Source organism: Numenius arquata, chromosome 9, assembly GCF_964106895.1.
Source record: "Numenius arquata chromosome 9, bNumArq3.hap1.1, whole genome shotgun sequence".
Classification (NCBI taxonomy): domain Eukaryota; kingdom Metazoa; phylum Chordata; class Aves; order Charadriiformes; family Scolopacidae; genus Numenius; species Numenius arquata.
In genome coordinates this window covers 3370856-3395632 of record NC_133584.1, presented here as the reverse complement: position 1 = coordinate 3395632, position 24777 = coordinate 3370856, and the positions used below count along the sequence as shown (strand labels likewise).

The 24777-nt window shown below is 41.0% G+C and overlaps 1 protein-coding gene across 1 annotated transcript in view; it reads left to right on the top strand.

Moving 5' to 3' along the window:
* Nucleotides 1-10235: 10235 nt before the first annotated feature.
* Nucleotides 10236-24777, top strand: part of NAALADL2 (N-acetylated alpha-linked acidic dipeptidase like 2) — a 240202-nt gene continuing 225660 nt past the window's right edge. Inside the window, exons 1-2 of the mRNA XM_074153553.1 lie at nucleotides 10236-10338; nucleotides 10446-10947. Coding sequence (XP_074009654.1) covers nucleotides 10236-10338; nucleotides 10446-10947 — 605 coding nt within the window. The remainder of the gene's footprint in view (nucleotides 10339-10445; nucleotides 10948-24777) is intronic.

The following is a 24777-nucleotide window of genomic DNA, read 5'->3' as shown; positions in this document are numbered from 1 at the left end:
GGGAAGTGCTGAAATACCTCTAAGCATCAGTTATATAGTTTATAGCCTACTTTAACTCAGCATACTAAGCTATATGTTTCTTGAATATGTCCTCTTTGTTCTTCTCGTAATGCACATTTTGCTTATCTTTGGTTGCTAATGTCTCTAAATCAAAAAGTACTACAGCGTGAACAATTTAAGCTAGCAGCTATGCACAAATCCTGGTCTAGTCTAAAAGAACAAGAAGGTTTATTAAAAGTTTTTCCTCTAAAGCAGCTGATCTGTTTATTTTAGATTGTTAAGTATGTATCATGCTCTTCTCAAAGGCTTCTCAGTTCGTGGCCAAGAAGTATTATGTTTACTTCTTAAGAAATTGTTCCTATAACTTCATTAGGACAGATTAACAGTATTAATAAGAATTGCTCAGAGTTCAGCCTAATAGCAGTCTGTGATAAATTCTGCGTGTATAAAAGTTTGTCAGCTTGTAGGTGTCAAAAATGACTATAACAGACAATTGAGAATTGAGGTAGTCTTTAGGATAATGGGCTTCTCCAGTTTGTTTAATGTAATACTCTCATCTTCATACATCTCAGCAGGGCGGAGAGATTTCCATAAGTGATGTTTGGGAGTCCACCAAAGAGGGGCTGAAGATAAAACCATAGGCTGAGCAGCTCTGCCTCTTCTCCCAAGGCTGTGGTCACAGTTGGGTAGGACTTGGCTGAAAACAGCATCAAATCTTGCTGCTTTTTGTGACTTAATTCCAGAGGGGCTGACGCCAAAGTGTAAGAAACCATATGTATTAATGATATATAGAGCTTTACATGTAGATTTACTTCATCACAGATCTTAAGCGTGTTTGCAGAGTGAGTGACACTCAACTAAAGGAACAAATTAGTTTTTAATTTAAGATGCTTCCACATTGAACTCGGTGCTGGCTGATGCAGAAAGGCTGTGTCGAGAGTGGCGGAACTCTTATGGAGTTATGCAGATGGAGGAGCAGAAAGCAGGGATGCTTCCTTTGATTTTTATCCCCAGAAACCCATTGAGGATTCCTCTTTTGACCTGAACTAACACACCTTGGATTTTCTTTTAAAGAGAAATCATGAACTCATTTCAGCATGTGGACGTTGGCGAATTCAGGATGCTGAATGTCACACCATGTTGACTATGTGTGAAATAACATGTTGTGATAAATTCACAGGAATTGTACACCATGCAAAATTGCACCTCCGGGCAAGCTCAAATGACCAAACTCTGACATTTCTCAAACTTGACAGCTTATTTCAGTGGAGATTTAGAGAAAAAAAGGTCAAAGGACACCAAACATATTACTACTCCACTCTTTGCCTATAGCTATAGCAACACTAAATCTTCTAATGTTACATCTTATGGCAAATTAAGGTTTCCTCGTTTAGGTCCTAGGAACAGGAGTAATGGCTTGAAGGCTTCATGACCACAGTGTGCGGAAACAACCTTGCATTTTATATATCGTAGGCGGGGTTGCTGCAGCTTAGTGGCTTCAGCAAATGTCCCCTTGCATTGCCAGGAGCGGAATCGGGACCGGGAACGCGTGAATAGCTCGATTGCCTTCTGACAGGAGTGCGGAGCGTCTGTGTGCCTCGGCATGTGTGTACGGGTGTATAAATGCACTTTCATAAACACGTTCCCATCTTGGGTTGCAGTAGCAGTTGCCATGGCAACGTCACTCTGTGTACTTGAGCTTTAACATTCCCGAGTTCACCTAGAAAATAAATTTGGCGTGATTATGAAGTAAACTTGCTTGTTTTCTGAATTCTTTGGGTACAGATCGTTGAAAAAACCAGAAAATTATGTTAGTGCCTTACTCTGTTTTCTGCTATAAACCAAGCAGAGAATCATTAAAGCTGTCATCTATCAAAATATAGTAAAATTCCAATAAAGCTAAATTGTAAATGTTGCCATCTTCAGCTCCATAATATATTATTTTTAGGGCTCCATGTCATTGTTGAAATTGATAAAACTCAATAAAACCCCACTGAGCAAGAAATGGAAAAAACCAAAAATTCTATAAAATGTACCCTGAAATAAGGATTTATTATTTTTTTTCATAAGTACTGACCTATTTTTCTGCAGCAAGTTAAAAGACCACAGGATGGTGACAAACAGAAACATTTTATTCATGTGTATCGGTATTTTAAATATATCATTCAGAATCTGGTTTTACCTAAAAAAAATTGCTCTTCTCTTGAGACATTAGGTCTTCATATGTCATGTGTATCTCTGATTTTCATGTGAAATCTTAGTAATAGGAGGATTTTTCTTCTGTAGCCAGGTAAGTTTGTGACGTTTATCCTAAGGTCTGAAAACCAGCTTAGATCATCTGATCTAAGCAGCGGTCACAAGTGGTGTCCCCCAGGGCTTGGTATTGGGGCCGGTTCTCTTTAACACCTTTATCAATGATCTGGACAAGGGGATTGAGTGCACCCTCAGTAAGTTCACAAACGACACCGAGTTGGGTGGGAGTGTTGATCTGCTTGAGGGTCCCTCCCCTTTGCGCAGAGGGTCCATCCCCTGGGCTTGAGGATCCATCCCCTGGGCAGGGTGGATGGACGGGCCGAGGCCAATGGTGTGAGGTTCAACAAGGGCAAGTGCTGGGACCTGCACTTGGGTCACAACAACCTAAAGGCTTGGGGCGGAGTGGCTGGAGAGCTGCCCGGCAGAAAAGGACCTGGGGGTGTTGGTCGACAGCTGGATGAATACAAGCCAGCAGTGTGCCCAGGTGGCCAAGAAGGCCAACAGCCTCCTGGCCTGTATCAGGAATACTGTGGCCAGCAGGAGTAGGGCACTGATTGTCCCCCTGCACTCGGCACTGGTGAGGCCCCACCTCGAGGGCTGTGTCCAGTTTTGGGCCCCTCACCACAAAAAAGACATTGAGGTGCTGGAGCGGGTCCAGAGGAGGGCAACGGAGCTGGTGAGGGGTCTGGAGCACAAGTCTTGTGAGGAGAGGCTGAGGGAGCTGGGGGTGTTCAGCCTGGAGGAAAGGAGGCTGAGGGGAGACCTTCTCCCTCTCTACAACTCCCTGAAAGGAGGGTGTAGAGGTGGTGGTCAGTCTCTTCTCCCAAGGAACAGGCCATGGGACAAGAGGAAATGGCCTCAAGTTGTGCCAGGGGAGGTTTAGGATGGATATTAGGAAGAATTTTGACACTGAAAGGGTTATCAAGCATTGGAATGGGCTGCCCAGGGAAGTGGTTGAGGCACCATCCCTGGAGGTGTTCAAAAGACGGGTAGACATGTTGCTGAGGGACATGGTTTAGGTTTTGGTTAGATTTCCTTTTAGAAGAGATTTGAGTGCAACTTATTGTCTACAATCTATGTTTTTACTGGTCTGCTGTGTGCTGTGTCACCATATCAGGGGCCAGATCCCTTCAGGGGACAGACTGAAATTGCATGGCTGAATCATGCCCATCTCTTATCTTTGGACTAGCCTAAGGTGAGTTTATCTTGGATCCCAGCTGCTCCCGAGTCATCATTTTTGTTTTTTGTTTGTTCCCACCCCCCGCCCCAGCAGAATGTGTTAATGTTTTCATTGCTAGATTTTGGCAAAGATTGTTAGAAACCAGGAATGGAGTCCGTGTGTGCAATGAGGCCAGATTCCTGTTTGTAGCTCATCCACAGAAGCGACCCTTTCGGGGTTTGGTTTTATTTATTTCGTTTTGGTTGTTTGTTTTTTTTGTTTTTTTTTTCTAAAAAGACATGGGTTGAAATCAATACTACTTTGTAACGTTCGTTTGCACGTTTGAAGTCCAGTAGACTCTAATCAGCGCGGTTTCTTAGAGTGCAGTAGCTTGCCAGTGTACAGTTCCCAAATTTTCAAAGTTAAAATTACTGAACTTTTTTTGCAATAATTGAAATGTTCTTTACTGTAATTAATGAGCAAAAAGATACTGAAAAAAATCCAAGTGAAATGTTCCCAAACCAAGGACTGGCAATGTAAAAATTTCCAAAGCAGAAATGAGTCATATAAAATTAACTTTCTTAAGAACTGCTAGGGCCTGTTATTGCAGCTATTGCTGTCAGCATTTTCAAGTTAAACACCATTTACAATAATCTTATTTCACATCAAATTCAACTATAAGCTTAAATGCAAATGCCCCAATAATAGTTTTTTGTCTTGGTAAAGCCTTGTGTTTTATTTCTTTCAGAGGCAATTATAATGTCTGGGGAAGCGTAATGCAAAAATATATTATTGATGAAAACTCGAATTTGGGGAAAAAAAGTACATGCAGGCAAAGTGAATACTGGGTTAGCATACAGGCAGCTGGTATGAGGAGAAATGGGAAAAAGGAAAAATTAAGGTGTTCAGAGAACAGTGTGGAGTGGGCTGACTGCTCTGCAGGAAGGGGAGGTTGCTGCTGACCCCCCCAGATCCCACTGGGGCTGAGAGGGCAGAGGACATCACCCAGGATCCAGTGGTGGCAGCAGTTTAAACCAGACCATGGATGAAACACACGGCTAAAATTTCTTCATTTGCAGGAAACTTATTCCTACTTCTTGCAAGTGCATCCCTTCTGAATGTGTTTTGTTTGTTGTAGAATCACAGAATCATGGAACGGTCTGGGCCAGAAGGGACCTCCAAAGGTCATCTAGTCCGACCTCCTCACAGTCAGCAGGGACACCCCCAACCAGACGAGGTTGCCCAGGAACTCGTCGAGCCTCACCTTAAAAATCTCCAGGGAAGGGGCCTCAACCACCTCCCTGGGCAACCTGTTCCAGTGCTCCACCACCCTCATAGTAAAGAACTTTTTCCTAATATCCAATCTAAATCTGCTCTTCTCCAGCTTGTAATTGTATAATGTCTCCAAAACAGGGATAAGAACTCCAGGACTTTTTTTCTGAGGAACCTTGGTGTCATTTAGGCTTTCCCCTCCCCATCAGCTCTTGTGAAGAAATAAGCCAAGGAAGAGATCAGGTGGCAGCTCCGGCTGCAGGGAAGGGAGGAATGAGGGGCTTTGGGCAGGGGTGGAGAGGACAGGATCGCTGTAGGGGAGCAGGGCCCAGTGGGATGGGGATGGGGATGGCGATGGTCAGGAGCTCAGGCAGAGGTATGGGAAGGTGGCTGGGGCAGGAGGGGTTGGTGGTGGGGCTGAGAACAAAGATGTAGGACATTTCCTCCCCTTATACCTTCATAGTATCAGAGAATTGTCTGGGTTGGAAGGGACCTTTAAGATCATCTAGTCCAACCATGAACTCTGATACAAAAAAAAAAAAATAAAATCACTAAACCATGTCACCTTGTTTAAGAACAGCGTGTAAACACACATACGCCACACATCCCTCCTAGTGCTGAGAGTCCTGTTTCTCCATCCTCTTTTTTGCCTATAGAAACAGCATGATCCTGTCCAATGCCCGTCCCCACAACAGCGGGATCTGAGTGTGGAGCCCAAAGGAAGGATGAGTGGACTAAGGAACCAGTGGGGTGGGGGGCTTCTCTCTCCTTGTTTGAGACCGATGGTTGCAGATGAGCGTGGTAAGGAGTGAGCAGCTGGAATAGAGAGCTTTTACCCACCCGAGCTGGAGGGAAAAGCTGGTCTGAAAATGGAAGCAGAGCAAAGGCAGCAGCACAGCACGTACCGCGAGAAACGCACAGGCTTCCTAACAGAGCCATTTATACTGATCTGATTACGCTGCAGTTTTAATAAACCTCCTAGGTAGGCTGTGCGTATATCAGGGATGCTGTTAGCTACTAGAAGCTCAGTAAATATTTCTGAGTTTTCTTTCAGGCCAATAGGTATTTGCATACCAAACATGTCTGAGGATGGAAAAGATCTATGTTAGCAATACACGCCCAGCATATTAGAGACCAGCTGAGTCTGCCTCATCTTTATGTGGTAGTTGTCTGCTGGGTGAGAAGGAGCTTCCTGGCAGTTCTTCTTTCTCTGAGCCCCAGGACTTCAAAGTTTCTGAAAAGGCAGCAGGTAGATACATACGTGTGTACCTGTGCACGCCTGGATGGCCCGGGACGTTCCAGCTACAGGAAAGCTGGGGAGGGACTCTGTCAGGGAGTGGAGTGATAGGACGAGGGGTAGCGGTTTTAAACTGGAAGAGGGGAGATTTAGATTAGATATTAGAAAGAATTTTTTTATTCTGAGGGTGGTGAGACACTGGCCCAGGTTGCCCAGAGAAGCTGTGGCTGCCCCATCCCTGGAGGGGTTCAAGGCCAGGCTGGATGGGGCTTTGGGCAACCTGGTCTGGTGGGAGGTGTCCCTGCCCATGGCAGGGGGGTGGAACTGGGTGTGAATGTGAACAACTGGTAAGTTTTGTCATTTGGTTATGCAGTGGTTGTGCAGAGTGGAAGGAACTTACTTGTCCTGCTGTAACTGCACTGGTTGCCAAGCCCGCATCCCAAACGTGAGGGAAGGGAGAAGTCATTACTGGAGAAAATAAAGGAAGCGATGATGGAAATGCCATATTATTTTCTTAATTACAGTGTAGTGTAATGTCGCTGTTGACAAGGGCATCATAATCTCTTCTGCAAACAACTTTTGTCAGGGATTTATAACTGAAGAAATTTGTCTAGGCCTGAAACTTGGCTTCATCTCATTTAACAAAGTACTAAATTGTTGTCATATACGTTTCAAACACTTGTATGTGCGGTGGGTGTTGATTTCCACAGTAAGTACAGCTATTTGCCCTTCGAACAGGTGACATTATATCTGCTTTGGGGGTTTGCCTAGGGGCAAAAAGATTACAAAGACTTAAAGCAAACACACTATGTATAGAGGGTGCCGAGAAGAAAATCAAAATGAAAGAACCTTTAAAATGAGATTAGCCAACAAGCCTGGATTTCTGGTTTTGTGACTACACAAAGAAGCCACAATGGCTTTAGTACAATTCCTGGATAAAAGGTGCCTTTTCAGTAATGAACATTAAATGCCCCAAGGCGGCGTTGGCTACGGGCAGCACGTGAACACTTGCCACTCTTCCTGCTGTGAACGAGCCTGCTAATTGTCTCTGCTATTTATGGACTGGATTAAACAACTAAGAGCACGGGTCACGCAGAATTTACTGTAATATATTCATATTGGTCTTTCCTTGTTGGTTTCCTAAAATGTTCATTGTGGAGGCATTAGAGAGTGGCAGGAATACAGATGCAGCCACCTTTCATGTAGTCCGTTTTATATAGTTTTCAGAGGCTTCATTGAGAAGGGATTCAAGTAGAAAAGCAATCACAAAAAAAAGTTTCTGGTTGTTTCCTAACAAGCTGTACCCATCAGGACGTAAATGCGTTATTTTTAAGATCAAGGAATAGGTAAATAGTTTTGAAATGGGCTCATTAAGGCAATAATGATCTGATACAGCTGACTCTCCTGATTTCTGGTGTACAGTTAATTGAAAGGATAAATAGCATTGATTTGGTACCTCTCTACAAACGTTCTCCCCTCAAGTAAGTGGAAGTATAGAAATGCACATCAATTTTATTGGTCATCAGCTTGGCTCTGTCCAGTATCCCAGAGTTTACGATCCCTCTTGCTGTCCCTATAGAATGGCTTTAAAGCTCACTCGGTGCCCATTCAGACTTCTGGCATTTTGCAGTCGCTCTTTTATCTTTATAATAAAACATGAATTTAACAACAATTAAATGCTGAAACAGCTTGCTGGCAGATGGGATGGATTTTCTATCTCCTGAAGTTTTCAAAAGTGTTTTTCAAAAATATGTTCATTTTATGGTCTGTGTTAGAGAAGACTGAACTGGAGTATCATAGTGATTTTTCTTGACTTCAGAGTTTGTCTATTTTTCTATTTTATTTTGTTTTACTCTGGCTGGAATTTTCTTTATCCTTCTAATTCCTACCTAAGATTACATTTAATACATAATATCTAAGTCACTTCTACTTCCTTAACCAGCCAAATACTAAATAGAACTGATGATATAGGTGACATGGTACAAATGACTCGTGCTTTGAAAATCAGGAGATCCCCTTCTAAAATCAGTGTTGGCATAGTTAAATACACTGTGGGCCCTAATCTCACATAGTTCATGGTGAATTGTGCTGTGTTCTTACATTAAAATAATGAACTTCAGTGACAGTAGTAGAAAAAGTGAAGATGCTGACTGGGGTTACTCTTGCGTTCTTGATGTTCTTTAACAAAAGCACATGTGTTGCTAAGAAGATCCCATACCCCAAAGACAGGGCTCAAATATAAAACTGAATTGAATATTGATTTTTGGTTTACTTCATGTAGTTGTTTGGGGCTTTTTTTCCCGGAGTGAGTTAACTGGTTTTGGTGCTTTATATGAAAACTGAATTGCAGAGATACTAAGCTCTGGGATGTGGTTACTACTCATCTGCGTTAACAACCATTTAAAGTAATTTCATAGGATTTTTTTATTATGTGCTTATGCGTAGATTTTAATAACCTTTATTATTACACTCCATTGAACAATAGCACACATTTTTAAAATGTCATAAATGCAGAGAAAACTTAACGAGCACGGATATGCAGTGGTCACCATTTATAAGTGCAGCAAGATTAATATTTGCCGTGTAACTGCATCTGAAAAACTGCCTTAACTCCTATTCTGTGGATAATATTGTAGTAATCTGGTATGTGTTTATTTATTTGGCTAGAGCAGTTTGTTGTATGACTAGCAATTCTTGAGTCAAAATTATGTATTTATGGAATACAGTAATGATTTGTTTTGCTTTCAAAGGAGAAAACGCTTGCCTTTAATTTCTAATAAAAAGCAGCATGAAATGCAGTGGGAAAGATGAGGTTGTTGGGCAGTTGTTATTATCTAGTAGTGATGTTTTGCGAATTAATGCCTCCGCCAACAAAACAGGAGGAGACAGAGTGAAAGGGCAGATAAATAATTTGAAAACTGGTTAGCTCAATTTTTCAGAGAAGATTAATAAATCACTCGACGTCCAATTGGTGCTTGGTAAGAAGCTGGGTGCACCAGGGATCAATTCTGGGGCTGCTATTATTAAGTATCTTCCTTGCCAACCTGGATGAGGAGACAACGTGCTCGCTCTAACCTCTGTCGCTTCCACTGCATATAGAAAAATCTGGACTGTGGGCAGAGCATTGATTTGCAAAATATACACAATAGCTACCCTCGAAACGCGTACCTCAAGTATGGGCTCTCTTGACTGTTCCTGGACTGCCTGACAGTTATGGGCAAGGGATATTTATACGGCTGTACAAGGAAATAGGATCTGAAAATTGGTATTATATAGAGGAAGACAGTCTGTCAGTGGACAATAGGCTGTTTCATTATATCAATGCTTTCTAATGCTTTGCTCTCTTCAGAGAGCTTCTAAAAGCTAAATTCTATTTTGCCATTAGAGTAGGTTCATCTATTATGTGGCCTCAATAATGTTTTGTGGAAGTAAGTCTTAGAAAACGCCTTAAAATGTAAAACGGGAGGGATAATGCAGTGTTGTAGGTATCAGTCTGATATCCATCACTGTGAGAGGTTTAATATCTTTATCTTCATTTTAGTCTAATTGATGAGTGAGTCTGATGTTTGAAAAGCCCTAAATTACAGATGCTTGTGTGATGGAGTTGCTATTGTCAAAGTACGGAGGGAAACGGCACCCTATTGTTGCAGTCTGTTAAAAATGATTTGTTGAAAATTGACTTTGAATGTTTGTACTGGAGGTCAGAGTTCCCTTTAGACGGCTCGTACTTCCATAGAAATATCTCGAAGTGCCGCAGATATGCCTTGCCATTACAGGAATGATTTTGATATAAATACTTACCTGGCAGTGCTTTTGATTCATTAAAATGGGAAAAATAAGTGGAGCAAAACAGCTGGGACAATTTCTAAGTAAATTCATCAGTCATTCAGGAACTATGCATTTAAAATACCTCTAAATAATAGAATGCTCCAACTAAATGGAAGCCTTTTATTGATGTGTAAGTACAGTGTCACCCTGAAATTTCTTTTTTAACTTATCATTTCCTTGTGTCTAGAAACAGATCAGGCAAGTTACATTATTTCTGCTTTTTCAACTTTTTTTTTTAACAGCATTATTTTGTATGGTGTGTGAATTGAAATTGATACACACAGTTGTTAAGCTTTAAATTTACTTTCAGGTAATAAATAATTGTTTTGGAAACTGTGCCTCCGCTCAACTTTTTAATATTATCCTGGGCACTGCTGAAATAATAGGATAACTTTTGCTTTTTGCCATTGTCACTTGAAAAATCCCCTTTATTCATATTCTCACAATATATTATATTCCTTTAAATATCTTCTTTCGCATCTGACGATGGTCATGGAACTGCTGATCCTACAGAAGAAGACAGGACGATGGAAACAGGAAGAGAGAAATACTGAGGAATCCAGTTTTTGCTTTTTATCATATATGTTAGGTTCTCCCAGGTTTACAAAGAACAAATAAATTGTTTATGTGGACATAAGGAAACAAACATTTATGGTTTTTTTTTATTTTTTTTTTTTTTAAATTTTGTTTTCATAGAGAAGAAGATGGCCTATCACAAAGTGACCGCAGACCAGAGGGCACAGGGGCACTCTCCGTACCTCGACAACGATGAGCTCCAAGCCACGGCGCTGGAACTGGAATGGGACATGGAAAAAGAGCTGGAGGAGCCCGGCTTTGACCATTTCCGACTGGATGGTGCGGTCCAACATCACCCGGGAAACTCGCAGAGCCCTGACCTTGATCTCGAGCCCATCCAGCCATCGTCTTCTCCAAAGGGAAGATTCCAGCGGCTTCAGGAAGACCCCGACTACATCTCACACTATACGAGACAGGCACCAAAGAGCAACCGCTGCAATTTTTTTCGGATACTGAAAGTATTTTGCACTGCTTTGATTTTATTTATTTTTGGAATTGTGATAGGATATTATGCACGGAAGAAATGCCCTTCTCCCCCAACATCTCAAGAACCAAATAACCTTCATATCTACCGTGAGATTCTCAAGGAAATCAAAGCTGAAAATATTCAACGGATTTACAGGTATGTACCTTGACGTCTTTTTGTCCAAGTGCAGTCAGGTGCCAATGTTAAGGCTTCTTGTTGTTTTATGTGGAATCTTATTGCAAACCTTGACTTTTTCTCGATGCTGAGTTTTCACATGATGCTTGGCAAGCTTTCGTAAACCTATATGAAACTAGAGTAATTTTTAACAACGTGGATTTGTATTAGTCATTATAGTTTTTGTTTGAAGAATATTTTATTGCTAAATACATTAATATTAGCTTTAATGTATGTGAATTGAAAGAAGTGGATAATTCAAAGTGAATAGAAATATAGCCAATAGACCAGCTGTCCTAGATCCTGTCAATTGTCAAATAACTTTGTCAAAAAGCAAGATTTCAGGTGATGTTTTGTAGTATTTGGTACTTTCAGAAATCCTCATCAGCTGTCGTGCAAATAAGTGAATCCTGGCTTTTGTTTTTCAGTCTATACAGTGGAGGAAACCTTTAGTCTTCATGGGTGGGTTTAGGAGGGAAAAATTGAACTCTGACAGACTGTGATTTCTTTTTTTTTCTTTAGTACCTGTTTCTTTGAATATAAAATGTTCTAAAATATCTTCTGACTGGGTTTATTATTTTTTTTTCTTCTGTGTGGAATCTTTTCACTGCTTTGAAAGTTTATATAACGCGTTTGTGTCAGAGTATAATCACTTTTCTGTAGCAGCGAATGTGGAAGAAACTAGGTTTTCCTGCCAACTTTTGAAAGTTATTTCTGTATGAGGGGGGAGATAAGCTTATTTGTGGCTTCTGGAACTGCAAGTTCCTTTTTCGTAATAAAGGAAACACGTTGCAGATTTTTTGAACTGTAACAGTTCAGAAGCAAAAGAACTTACATACAATACCTGAGGTTAGAAAGGATTGTTGTCATGGACGTCCAAAGAGTTGTTCTGGAGTAAATCATAAATACATTGAAAGCAACAACAGAAGTCTTCTAACATAATTTGTCTTTTATTATATTTGCTAAGCCAAGTTTAAAATCCTGAAGCGGTACCTTGTTTTGAGTCAACGCTGTTACTAAATTCAGTTGTAAAAATAAGTATGAAGGTTTTCATGTCAGTTTTCATGTGCTGAAGTGACTCTACTTATATACATATCAATTTTTTTTCATAATGGGAAAGGGTACAGGTGGTGAAAAATGTTGACTCTGGTAAAAAATTAACCTCTTTGTCTTCTCAGAGAGTAAATTGAACTGAATTCTGTCATTAGGCTTAGTCATGAATAAAGTATTGAAATAAGCTAAGCCCTACCGGTTGGGTATTACACAAATTAAAGCAAATTACAGAGAACTCTTGTCGGTCTCAGGATAATACTCCAATTCTTTGTGTTCGGGGACTGGGAATCGCTTGCCATTTTATTATTTCAAAGAGTGGTTTAAAAATATCCCTCTTCAAACTTCATCACTTTTCAAAGTATTTCAGCTAGCTGTTAGGATGTTAGCGAGAACCTGGACTTCAGGTAAAAGGAATTATATGAATACTTTGTAACTTAAACTCTTACGTAGTTGCTATCCTTTAATTAACATAATTCTTAACATTTGGTAATTTGGTAATTTTTTTTTTTCTACCTAATAGCATGATCTCAACAAATGTAGTCAAGCATCAATTCAGCTACCTATCCATTCAATATATTAATATATAATCGATGTTTTTAGTGTACCGCATGACACACAATGTTTTTCCTAACCCAACATTTTGATCTGAGACAGCTTTTATCCCATGTTGTGTTAAGTTGCTTTCCCTCAACATCTGTTTGGCAAGAGTCAGAGCTACTGCAATGAAACCCGCGTCTGTGCAGCCCCACAGATATAGAACACGCAACATATGTTGCTTGGGAAAAAAAAAAAAAAAGCCCAAACCTGACAAAATCAATATTTGTTATTGTAATACTTCTTTCAATACAATATACTTCGAGTTACTACAAATAAGTGGCAGCTGCTTAGCTTGCAATTTCTAAATGTTACTGAGAATGACGTTAATTTAATTTTCTTAGTTTACTACTTAGATCAGGCTCAATAATGGTAAGAGATTTTGCTAACAGTCCTGATAAAGGACTTAGGAGAAAAACGTATAGAAGACACAGCGGTGCCAATCATATCGCCCAAGCAGACATCGCCTTAATGTGCTTGGAGGTCTGGGGTGGGCGCTTCCTACTGGGATGAAATCTGCTGCAAGCAGGGGAAGCTTTGAGGATTGGGACCCTCTGGGCTTCTAAAGAGGTTGCGGAAGTGCACCGGGGCACTTGTGTTGATTTTGCTGGGGTTTGGAGTGGATTCTGTGGGAGTTGAAGGAAGCCGCTCTGCCAGTCTGCGCTAGGAATGGGGAATCATGTGGGATAACAGCAGTTTGTCTGCACGGTTCGCTGAAATGGGGGCGTTCCTGTCCACCTTCTCCATTGGAGGCTCGTGGTGAGAGCTCATGTACTGGTTTCCTGTCAGTCCCGTACTGGCCATCTCCCACGTGAAGCATTTTTCCCAGCAGACGTACTAGAAGTCAGTAGGTAAGAAAAGCCAGTGTTGGCTTTTATTCCTTCAAATTTGCACCTTTCTTCCTGTGAAACATCAATGCTACAGAAATTCAGTGCAATTTAGCACGGTTGTAATTACTGGCCTTGGCCGAGTTGCCTAATTAATGCTGCAGCCTAAGTAAAGATTATCTCTGTAAGCCTTTTTGACCTCCCACCCCCTGTAGGGAAGCGTGTACAATGTTGATGATAAAAAGTAGGAATGAGTTTTCTCCTGATGTTTCAGAGAGGACTCGGGTTGTCAGAGGTGCTGGAAGGGGGGAAAGAGGTCACCGCAAAAACCTGAAGAGTTTTCCTTACCCTGCTCATTGGGCTTTACATGCTGTAAAAAATTAGGACAACTATTGTTAATAGTATTCAATCAGTAAATTTTAGATTTTTAGGAGTGTGAGTACTAGATTTGCTCGTATAAATATTTATTAGAGCAACAGCTGGCTCCATAGTATGGGCAGAGTCAGAACTGGTAAAAACTGGTAAAAACATAATTCTGCAAACATCACTCAGCTGATGGGAATCCGGTAGTTTTCTATCTGCTTGTGCCGTGTATATGACTTCTCTTCAGTTTTCTTTTGGAAGGTATATGAAAAGGTTTTTAGTTCAAATCTGGTGTAACTTAGCTTCCACGAGCCTTCAGGGTGAACATAAAAAGGGCATAAATCCCACATCCAAAAGAGACCAGGTAGGAGTCGAGATACAGAATACCTCGGGCACTGTTTAAAATTATATCCGTAACCAGCAGAATGTACCAGGGCAACACAGATGGACAAAGCTGGTAAAATGTATAGGCTGGAAGTAGATGGTCTCCTGGGACAGCGAGGTTGAGATTCCATGGCAAGGTTGAGTTCTCGGAGCCCTTTTGGAGCAAGCGTATCAAGAGGGCATTAGCTGGAGAGAAGTCATCTGTGCTTTGAGTCGTGCTCCCTGTGGAATGTGTCTGCGGCTCCCCAGTATGATGGTTAGAATAGGAAAAGCCCTGTTTTCAAACGTGATGAATGCGTTTAGATGCGGAAGTCTCTAAAGTCTATAATAAGTGCTTAAATTCGTAAGAGGCAGACTTTCAAAAATACAGAAACACCCAGCAATTTTGCTAAGCGCGCTGTTGAACTCTCAAAAGTAAACGAGCCCGATATTCAAGGAAAACTGTCATTTTTAAGCTACTTCTTAAAATGGGACTCAGATTTCTAGTATCACTTAAATGCATTTGAAAATTCAGCTGGTTTTTACTTCTCACTGTATATAAAAAGAGGGATGGTGAAGATGTATATCTTTATCCTCTTGTGCATCTGCTAGATGCAGGTTAGCTAGCCAATGGGTAGGTTTTTATTTTTCTTCCCCAAATTAAAGATAAGTGTGCCGTTTGTGCTGTGTAGTGTCCTCTCTGCCTCCTGGACGATTGTTTTCTTGCTGTAACTTCGGGACAAGACAAGGGAAAAAAAATCTGAGACACCGTGGTCTGGAGTTAGAGGGAGCAATGTCACTACCTCAAGGTTACTGTCACCAACTGCCAAGGTTTTGGTCATCATATATGTTGTTAAGCTTTTATATTTTAGAATAGTAAACAGTTGAGTTTTGTGCAAACTGAACTTCCGTGGGTGTTTTCAGTTGAGGTTTGAGTTGAATATTATTAATAAAATCTAAAGGGACAGGGTAATGAAGGCACAAAAAAAGTAACAGAAATACAGTTTCCTCAAAGATCTCTAATATTGTAATAATTATTGCTCTCCAACTCGGCGTCTGTTTCTTAAAGCAAATACATCATGTTGCATGTTTAACAGTGCAGAGCATTTCAATAAAGGAAATACGAAAGGTAGTATTTTTATTTTATATGAAATTATTTCAAAATTGTTTTTCCAAAACCAGGTAAAAAATGAAACAATCCTAATTTGTTTGGCGAATTTGGGGCTATCATATTTATTTTATAGGAAGTTATAATTCTGAGATTGACTTCTGTAAATTAAACCGCTAAACAAAGATTCGTGTTGAATAGTAAGTGTAAAGAAAAGCAGACAGTTGTGGTGATGTTGATGATAATTCTAACTATGCCTTATTTATCAGAATAGTTAATTATCTCAAACACCATTTTTAAAATTCTAATACTCTTCTGTGGTTGTTGAACGGAGTTACACACTATGTCTTGGTCACTGTCAGATTCGTGGTCCTCTTGGATACGTTTTTCCACGCCGCAGACGGAACAGTCTTTGCTTTGCTCTTCATCCAGTCTATAGAGAGCTCCGACATTTCAGCTCTGCTTTTTATCCTGTATATTCTCACCGAAATGCTTTCTTCACTACCGTTTTTTCACCCCCCTCAAGCAATAGGGAGGTTTAAATCCCGTTGTAATACATCTAGTTGTAACTAACTGTCCTTTGGAGGCATCTCTGTGCCTTCTTCCAGCTGGTAGTATCACCTGCGGAATGTCACAAATCCAGCTCTGGCAAGAATCGATTTGTCACCGGTGCCTGGTGCCATCCATAACTTCAGCTTAATTCTTCAAAGGGCTTTGGGAGAGTAGACAGCAACGGCTCTTCTGCGTGGTCACGGCCAAAGGACCAAAAGTACCTGCACAGTGAGAAAAGGACTTGTTTTTCTCTGAAAGTGAAGTGAGAAACTTCTGTAAGCCTTGGCTGTTCCTGATCAGTTATAACCGGTACTGTTAAAACCCTGCAGCTTCACACTTTTTTATTGGGTAAAGCCTGCAAAACACAGACCTAGCAAGCAAAGAGAGCTTTCTTGGAACTTCTCGGAAGGTTTCTGTTCTGGAGATTTAGACTGAATTAAATTTAGAGGCTGCTGCTTGGAAAAATTGACTTTGCTGTCCCGGGAGTGAGAAATCGGGGCAGGAGCAAGCCTCTTGTTGCAAAGGAAGGGTGTGAGGAGAAGGAGGAGGGCTCTGGTGACTGTTTCTCTTAGGAAAGACCCGCTTTGTCCCTTCTCTTATTAACAGCTACTGTTAATTAATAGCTACATACTGACATCTACATGGCTGATGGTAGCAATCTGCTGGCCTAGACCACTGCTCTCGCTACTTCTGATCTGAGCAGTGCTCTTTGTGTCCCCTGTGCACAAGAAAATGCTGGGGTTTTGGCATGCCGACAGTTGAAAAACGCATTTGCAAAAAGCAAATCTCAGTGGGAACTCATCCTATTCCCTCCTGTATATCAGTCTCAGATATTTATTGTGTTGCCATAGAAAATGCAAGTATTAAATATAGCTAGGCTGAGTCTGAAGTCCTGCCTGCTACGTCTTTAGAAATGGATGTTGGCACTTTCCTGGGTATAACCAGGAGCGAAGCGAGCTCTCCAGATTTATTTCATTCCCACACTCTGGGTAATCACTTGGGATTCTCTTTATTCACATGATAATTTGGAACGTGTATTTATAAGTACAAAGCCCCGTTTGAAAGGAGATAAGAGTAATGTCAAACAAGTGAACGTTCCCCACTTATCCTCCTGCTGCCTCCCCAGCGACGAATGGCTCTGAGAACATGGGGAGGTGTCTTTTGTGGAGGAAAGATGGTCCTCGTGACCCCAGCGGTGTCTGTGGAACAGTGACTCGATAAATTTAGGCTCCACATACCCACTTATGTCAAATATATATGTGTATGTATTTTTAAACCAAAAAAATAGGTTATATCTGTACTTCAGAGGTTTTAATAGAAAGGCTTGCCTGTTTTATAGTTTTCTTTGGTTTCATTTAATTTGCCTATTTTTTCCTTTTTTTTTTTTTTTTTTTTAATTTGCCAAACATAGCTCTCTCATCTGTTTTTCTGTAGAGGAAAGAATTATATTGTTAAAATGCTTGACAAGGAGGTGTAAGTTTGTTCCTGTTAGGGTCAGTTACAGCATATGCTTATAAAATTCCTCTTTCTTTTTGAAGAAATGTCTTCTCTTATGCTTTACGTAACATTATGAGGACACGTTTCATGTTTCAAGTCCACCAGGTCGTTCACCGAGAACAGTTTTTCCTCTCAGTTGATTTTTTTAATGGTAACCATAAAAATATATTGATTTTTAGATGTTTGATTTGGGAAATGATTTACAGTAAAGTCTGGGGGGTTTTGGTATTATAACTGTGTCCTTTGTAAACGAAGTACACAGTGTTGCCTTAAGATAATTTTTTCTAAGCAATACATCGGTGTGATATAGTAATAAATTAGATCCAATAAGCTGTATGTTCGCATCGGCATAATAAGCAATGATTCCCTTGATAAATTTCCTTATCCGTCGCAGCCCACACGAATGGCTTCTGTCTTACTGCTCCTTTCTCAAAAGCAACAGACAGTTTTCTGCTGGGGAAAATAGAGAGAAAATCACAGTTGGGCCAAGTTACCAGTTCAGAAACTCTTCAAAGAACAAAAAAAAAAAAAAAAGTACTTTATTTTGTCTTTGAGATGTAAGAAAATAAAAGCGAGCTTGCCAAACCTATGAGAGCTTCTCTCAGAAGAAGAGAAGCAGGAGGATTTGTGTCTTGTTTGTGATGTCCTGGGTGGACATGCCAGGTCATCGGTGTGAAAAACAGAGAATGAGGGTTTTGAGTTGTTTCTTATAAATGTATCATTCCAGAAGGTGTATTTTGTGGAACAGCAGAAGCTGATTGGGAATTTTTGAGGATGATTTTTTTTTCCCCCCATTTTCTTTATATATTTACTTCATAAATCTGCCTGTTTTGGGGTACGGTGTCTGTTTCAAAGCACCATTTCCAGGCTTGGGATGGAGGTTTGAGAGGGGAACATGGGGACGGCTCAGGGCTGCCGAGAGGTTCCATGGGACGCAGGGGACTGAGGGTCACAGTCTGTTCTGCATTAGGTGGAACAGCACCTGACACCTGAACTTCTCCCATCGGGGTGCTTTCCTCCACAACATCTGCGTGTTGGGGCAGCGCCTCACATTTTCTAAGAAAATTGAATGCTAGTTTTTGATAAGCTACAGAGGATAAATGAATCTTCCTCTGATCTCTTATTTTTTGATTGCATAACCTTACTTATTTTAAAATTAAAGATTACCTTGCTGAAATTGCCTCGAAGTCATCATAGCAGACGTGTGGTTAGAGAACCAATTTCCATGGCCATTAGCCATCTACGGCTTTACCATGACTGCTGAAAAGTGTGGGGCAATTTAGTCCCAATTAGAATGGCAATTCTGAACGGTGACAAGTACTACTTTCCCTAAGAGATGATGAAGTGAGCTATGCCAGCATGGGTGAGGGAGTAATTTGCTTTTTTAAAGGTTTGTCATGCCTTGCTCCTTCCTGCTTGGGGTAACGGAGGGATCGGGGAGGGTCTGATGATACCTTGAGTCTTCCCATTTGCTGGGCTGCCCCCGGAACATCTCCTTCTCCCTTTGCCTGTGGCTGTTTGGGAAGCTCAGGTTTTTAGGGGGTTGTTTCTGTTTCAGCAGAACACACTGGAACAGGTGGTGAAACATGGATTTTAAAAATCCATAACTTTTAAAAAAACTTTTGGTGAGCGGCAGGCCCTGTGCTTGACTTGACCTGAAAAAGAGAAATACTTGACTAGACATTTCTGAGCGATGCTGACACTGACACTGGCTAAAAGGCAGTATTTAGAGGAAAAAGACTTATTTATGTTGCCATCCATCAGTTTTATAGGTGTAACCAAACCATATTTCTTCCAACAGAAAGAATCTGAAGGAGGAAACATACGGCTTGTTGAGATGACAACCGGTTCTCATTTTAGGCTGATTGCTTCCGATGGGGAAATCCTGGAGGATGCAGAAATTGGACAGAGTTGTCCTTCCCTGTCCACTCCTTGCAACTCAAACAAGGAGAATCAGCAATTTTGGCTGGTGGTCCCAGGGATGTACTTACAAAGATACTGAGAAAAAAAACCCAAACAACCTTCCAGAACAAAACCACTTAACAATTTAATTAGTGGCACTAGATACGCCGACTATCTCCTAATTGCCTGCAAAGCTGTAGGAGTTGGCTCCTGCTGAGTTAACTGTGTTGGCTCCCAGCTTCTCAGCGGTACTGTGTGCTGAGAGGGTGGCTGCTTTCTCGGAGGAGATGGTGGCACGGGGCATTGCGAAGAGTCCTCTTGTAAGATTTCTGAAGCTCGAAACACTCGCGGATTCCTGTTTAGGATGCATCTCTCATCAGCCGAGTGTAAAACTGAAGTCTATCCTTCCTCTTGAGATCCAGCGTTTGAGTGGAGCGCTGCAATTCCATGGTACGCGCTGCAACAATTAGCAATTAGTTTCCTGCCTCTACACATAAATCAAATTAACAAAGCCTCGAGGGGAAAGAGTTTTCTCGACCCTCTTTGATGGTGCTTTGACATCCAGTTCCCTACAGTCAGCACCTATGACAGCCATTTACTAGAAGCCTGCTAATAAGGCAGACGGTTCCCAAATTCACTGAGAGCAGCAGGACGGCAATTTGCTGTGCCGTATTAAGTTACTGTTCCTGCAGCGTTCCTAACCGAAGGCTACGAAGGAGCATTGCTGGGAATCGATCGGGGATAATGAAATTGATATTGTCTGAATAGTAATCAATTGTAATAATAGTCTTCTACAGTAGCCTTGCATTAAGGGGCTTCTACTCCCAGTCCAATTCTCCTTGAAAGCTGATGAGTTTCTCCAGTGTAGTAGCTGCTACTCTCAAACAAATATGAAATCTATTGAAAAGTCGGGGCTTTCCCCAGTAATATTGGAACTCGTAGAGTGGTAGACTTTTCAAAATTAAACAAGTTGGTTGGCTTTTTTTGAATTTCTAGACTATTCTTTATGGACACGAAGTTAAATAACACAGGTGGCCTTGTATGTATGTCTGATTTTTCTCAGTCTTGATAAATGGGTAATCTTTAAACATGCAAGAAGTCTCAGCCTTCATATAAGCTGATGTTACTCTTGGACACGTGTAACTGACACAAATTTACGTACATAGGATTTCCTGATGAACTAGTTCCTGTCCAAGTTAAAATACTGAATCATACTTATTTTACGAGTATTGTTTTCTAGGGTGAAAAGATTGAAATATTCCAGTTAGATGGAAATGTCTCTATCCATTCTTTTTTTTTTTCTTTTAGTAAAATGTAAAAATTGAAAACTGAATTGAAACATCACTGTCGAAACAAAGTGTTCGAATTGCTCAGAAGTAAAATTGTTTGTAAATCTTCTTTCTCGGAAGTGTCAGGATTTTTATTCCTAGTTGGGGAATTTTGTGTGTGTGTGTGTGTGTTGACATTTCCTGCCAAAGCCATCTCTGGTCCTCAACCAACTTCATGTCTTTGTTTATCCTTTGTGAAAGTTGGTTACTTAACATTGAGTGGAGAAAATTTAACAACTTCCATCTTTTCAGCTGTTGTGATGGTTTTTTTTTACAGAGAGTGCCTTCTACCGGTGCCGTTAGAATCATAAAAACTCAGTAGATGTAGTAGTCCTCAGGTCTTTCACTTTTAGTGACGCGGTAACATTCGAGGGGTTTGTTCATTTTACCTTTTTCGATGGGTGCTCAAACTTCATTAGCCCATGGGCTAATTAAGTGGGTTGTGTGAGGCTTAAGGGAAAAGATCGCTGTTGCTGTGGGGGTTAGGACCCCATCAAAGATTGACTTCTCTCCAGCAAATTTCAGAAGGCTCTTCTGAGAGGAGTTCCTATGAACTATAGTATTTCTGCTGAGAATAGAGAGGATTTCTTTTCCGTCTAAAGAAATGAAATAATTTGGCGTGCCTTTCCTTTGGAAGTTAGGGTGGAGCTGGAGGCTGATGCACTAATCCTCCTATCTGATATAGAATTGACCAAATGAAGTTTTGAAGTATGTTGCTTGACTCAACTGTCCAAAACTTGTGTTATGCTCTTATTATGGCGTATCGTTATGCAATAAGACGTTTTTCTTCTGTTCGAGTGGCAAAGTGGAGCCTATAGACCGGAGAAGGCCAGGAATTCTCCAAAACGTGAAGAAGGGGGAGTCAGTGGGAAGGAGGATTGATGGTTAAAAATGGATAAAGAGTCCATGAAAATGTCGCTGTGCCTTTGATGGAAATTGTTTTCTTTGTTCCAGCTGTGATTTAGCAGAGAGCTCACATATTTGCAGTTACGAGCGTGGTCGAGTCAGGAGCATGTTCCCAGCGGTTCTGGAATCTGTTTCCTGTCAAAGGCTACGGGAGCCAAGGCTGATGCAGTGCAGATTGAGACCATTTAATTATTTAAATAGCTGGCTGAGTGCTATTTGCAAGCAAAAAGGTGGTAGTTCTGGGAAGTTGCTTGTTTCACGGCCATTTGTTAGTAATAGTTATTGAATGCTTTTATTTTTAATAAATGCCAACCCAGGTGATGGGCCCTGTGATGTGCATTATTAAATAAATAGACAAGCTTAGAAAAAGGCCATACGGTCATGAATAAAGTTTCCATTCCCTGTCAACTATTTAGGGAACAAAGCAAGAAACTGAATTATTCATTATATGCTTAGTGCAAGGCAAATGGAACCTGCCGCTGTGTTGCTAGCGGTGCAAATACAAATGGTTCTCTTCTGTGTTATCACGCTTGTTTTTCTTTGCTAATATTTCTAGAGACTATTTAAGAGAATGAAACCCTGTGATAAAAAAGAGTGAAGTCTGCATAGTTCCTCAGAATCCTAGCACAGACCTTGTGGGGGGATTTTATTTCTAAATTATTCAGCGTACGTGCTAAAAAGATGGATAAGACATGATGTTTTGGAAGTTAATACAGGTATTCCTTTTTTCTTGTGGAAAACTTTTTTAAAAATTTTTATTTGAAATAAGTTTTGTAAAGACTGTTTCCTACAGGCAGAAGTATATATATATTTGTATAGCTGTTTATTAATTTTTATGTGGAATTTTGTGCGTATGTGAATACATAGCTCTAATTTTGCACAATAGCTGAAATTCTGTCCTTCACACTACACTTCTCCAAACTGTCTCGTATTGTGCTGCTTCTCTCTACGTCCCACTTCTCTCTCTGGTCATGGCTGAAACCTGATTGCCCTTGTAATCCCAGGGCCACAAGTACTTCTTGTTTTCACAGTTGCTTTGAAACTGTAAGAACTCAAACTACTGTGATGATTGTGTTATAAATGCCCAGAGAGTTGTTCAGGGCACAGTTCTGCACTGGAGGATGGGCCTCAACTCCTAATAAAGTCATTTATTTAGCGTTTGATGAGAAATGAATATAGGTTGGGGGGCTTACCTCGTTCATATTAAAATAAGTATTGCATAAAACAAAATATTAAGTTAGTCGATGACGGTGCAGAAATATTTCAGCAGGAAAATAAATAACTGGGCTTCTTAGTCTGGTGTGGGGGAAAAGATACAACAAGAACCAATGGCTGAAAGATCAAGCATTAAATTAAAAATAAAAGTATACAGCACAGATGAGGCGATGATTGGAACAAATTTCATTATGACTTCGTTGTGTTGTTGGCCAACCAAACTGCCGTTACAGTGTTCAACATGAGGCAAACTATATGTCTGTGGTGTAGAAAAGGTGAGATGAGATGATTTAGTGTTTTCTTTCGAATTTTTTCCCCCAATGTCAGTGTTTCATCAATCTTTTCAAAGATTTTATTGAAGCACACTGAGATCAGTGAAGTATGTATGTTACATGGACAGAAAAGATCTGGGAGTGCAAGTCTGAAAACCAGTAGCACTTTGGACGTGGAATGAGTTCTTCAGGAGGCAGCGCTGTTCTTTCTTTTTCCTAATTGTAATGCAAGGGCAATATGATAAATTTTATGGCTTTCAGATATAAACCCCGAATATGGTTCCACTTTTTTGAATTCCTCAAAGGAGTAGGATTATTTAAAAAAAAAAAAAAAAAAGTAAGTATAATTCACATGTTTTGGTGTCCATACCTCTGAGTATCCGGAGCAGGAGATGACAGCTGGAGGAACGCAAGAGATGATTTCTAGATGTGTTCTGCAGCACTTGTAAAAACTCTTTTAAATGAAAGCAACTGCCTTAATGCAGCATATGCACAGTCTTGTTACATTATGGGTCAAGTGAACCAATCAAAACCTTAAAAGCAGATTGAAAAGATGGTTCTCCAGTCGATCGTCCCGGTGGCAGGGTGGCCCTGCTCTGCCAACCACCCCACTGCCTTCCCAGGGGTTTCTGACAAAGAAAGAAGTTCTTAAAATACACTTCAAAGGCTCAAACCTGCTTGGACGACCTCTGCCTCTTGTCAGCTGCGGTCAGATGAGATTGGATTCTGCAATTCTTCATCAATTCAGTCTAAAAAAAGGCAATGATAATTTCATCGGATAGAGGACGCTAGCGCTAAACTGTATTTTTGGAGTTACCACTTCTTTTCCTTTATTACTGAGCTGTTTCAGCCAGGATGCCTGAGAGGGTTTGATGCTAATATTCTCTTTTGATTAATAAGGCACACTGTGGCAGAGGATTTGGTCTTTGGCCGCGGCAGGAGCTGAGGTGGAGCCGGGTGCCATCGTGGGGCTGCTGGAAGGCACGTGGAGCTGTTTATAGCCCTGCTTTAACAGCCGGGCTTTATCTGGGATTTGCAGCTCTTCACTAGCAAAACTTACTTTTTTTTTTTTTTTTTCCCAAACATACTCTGTAAAAACAAGAATCATTTGGCAGTATGTTAGAAATACAAAGCTGAATAAATCGAATCCGACTTTTAGTCTTAAGGCTTTGGAAATTGGTTTTACATGCTTTCGTCACATCCTGGCGGGATTAATCTTAACGCTCTTCTTACAGCTCTGCCAGCCTTGCCGCGGCAGGAATTGTGCACAGATTGTGGCAGCGACGATCAGCGGCTCCCCGAGGACGAGCGAGGCTTGCAGAGGTTTAGGGCTCTTTTTCCTCTCTCTCTCTCGTTTTCTCCTGTCTTGAAGTTAAAAAGGTCTCGCTGTTTGGGAAACAGTTAATCGGATCAGGATGAGTCATACCCCAGATTAAATGCTGATGGTACCATTGGATCCCTTCCCCTTAGTTAATGTAATTAAGACTGACATTAAAGATCAAATTATCGCTTACCAAATTAGGGCCTCAGGTAAGTGAGGAACTCTTCAGGGACACTTCTGCTGAGCGCTGCCTTGCTAAGGAGGCTGTGGGGACCCACCAGAGAAGCCCTGTGGTGGCCTGGAGGGCAGGGCTCTCCTTGGAGGTCTGGAATTCAAGCTCCTGGTGCTCTCCTCGGGAGCAGAGCTCACAGGTTCGGTTTGCGGCAGGTTCCTCCCTGCCCCAACTGGGTACGCTGCCTCCCTGGCATCTTCAAAACTGGTCAATTCCCAGATTTATTTTGGTGAGGTGTCAGTATTTTTCTAGCCCATCTGAGCTGGGCACGCTCCTCCT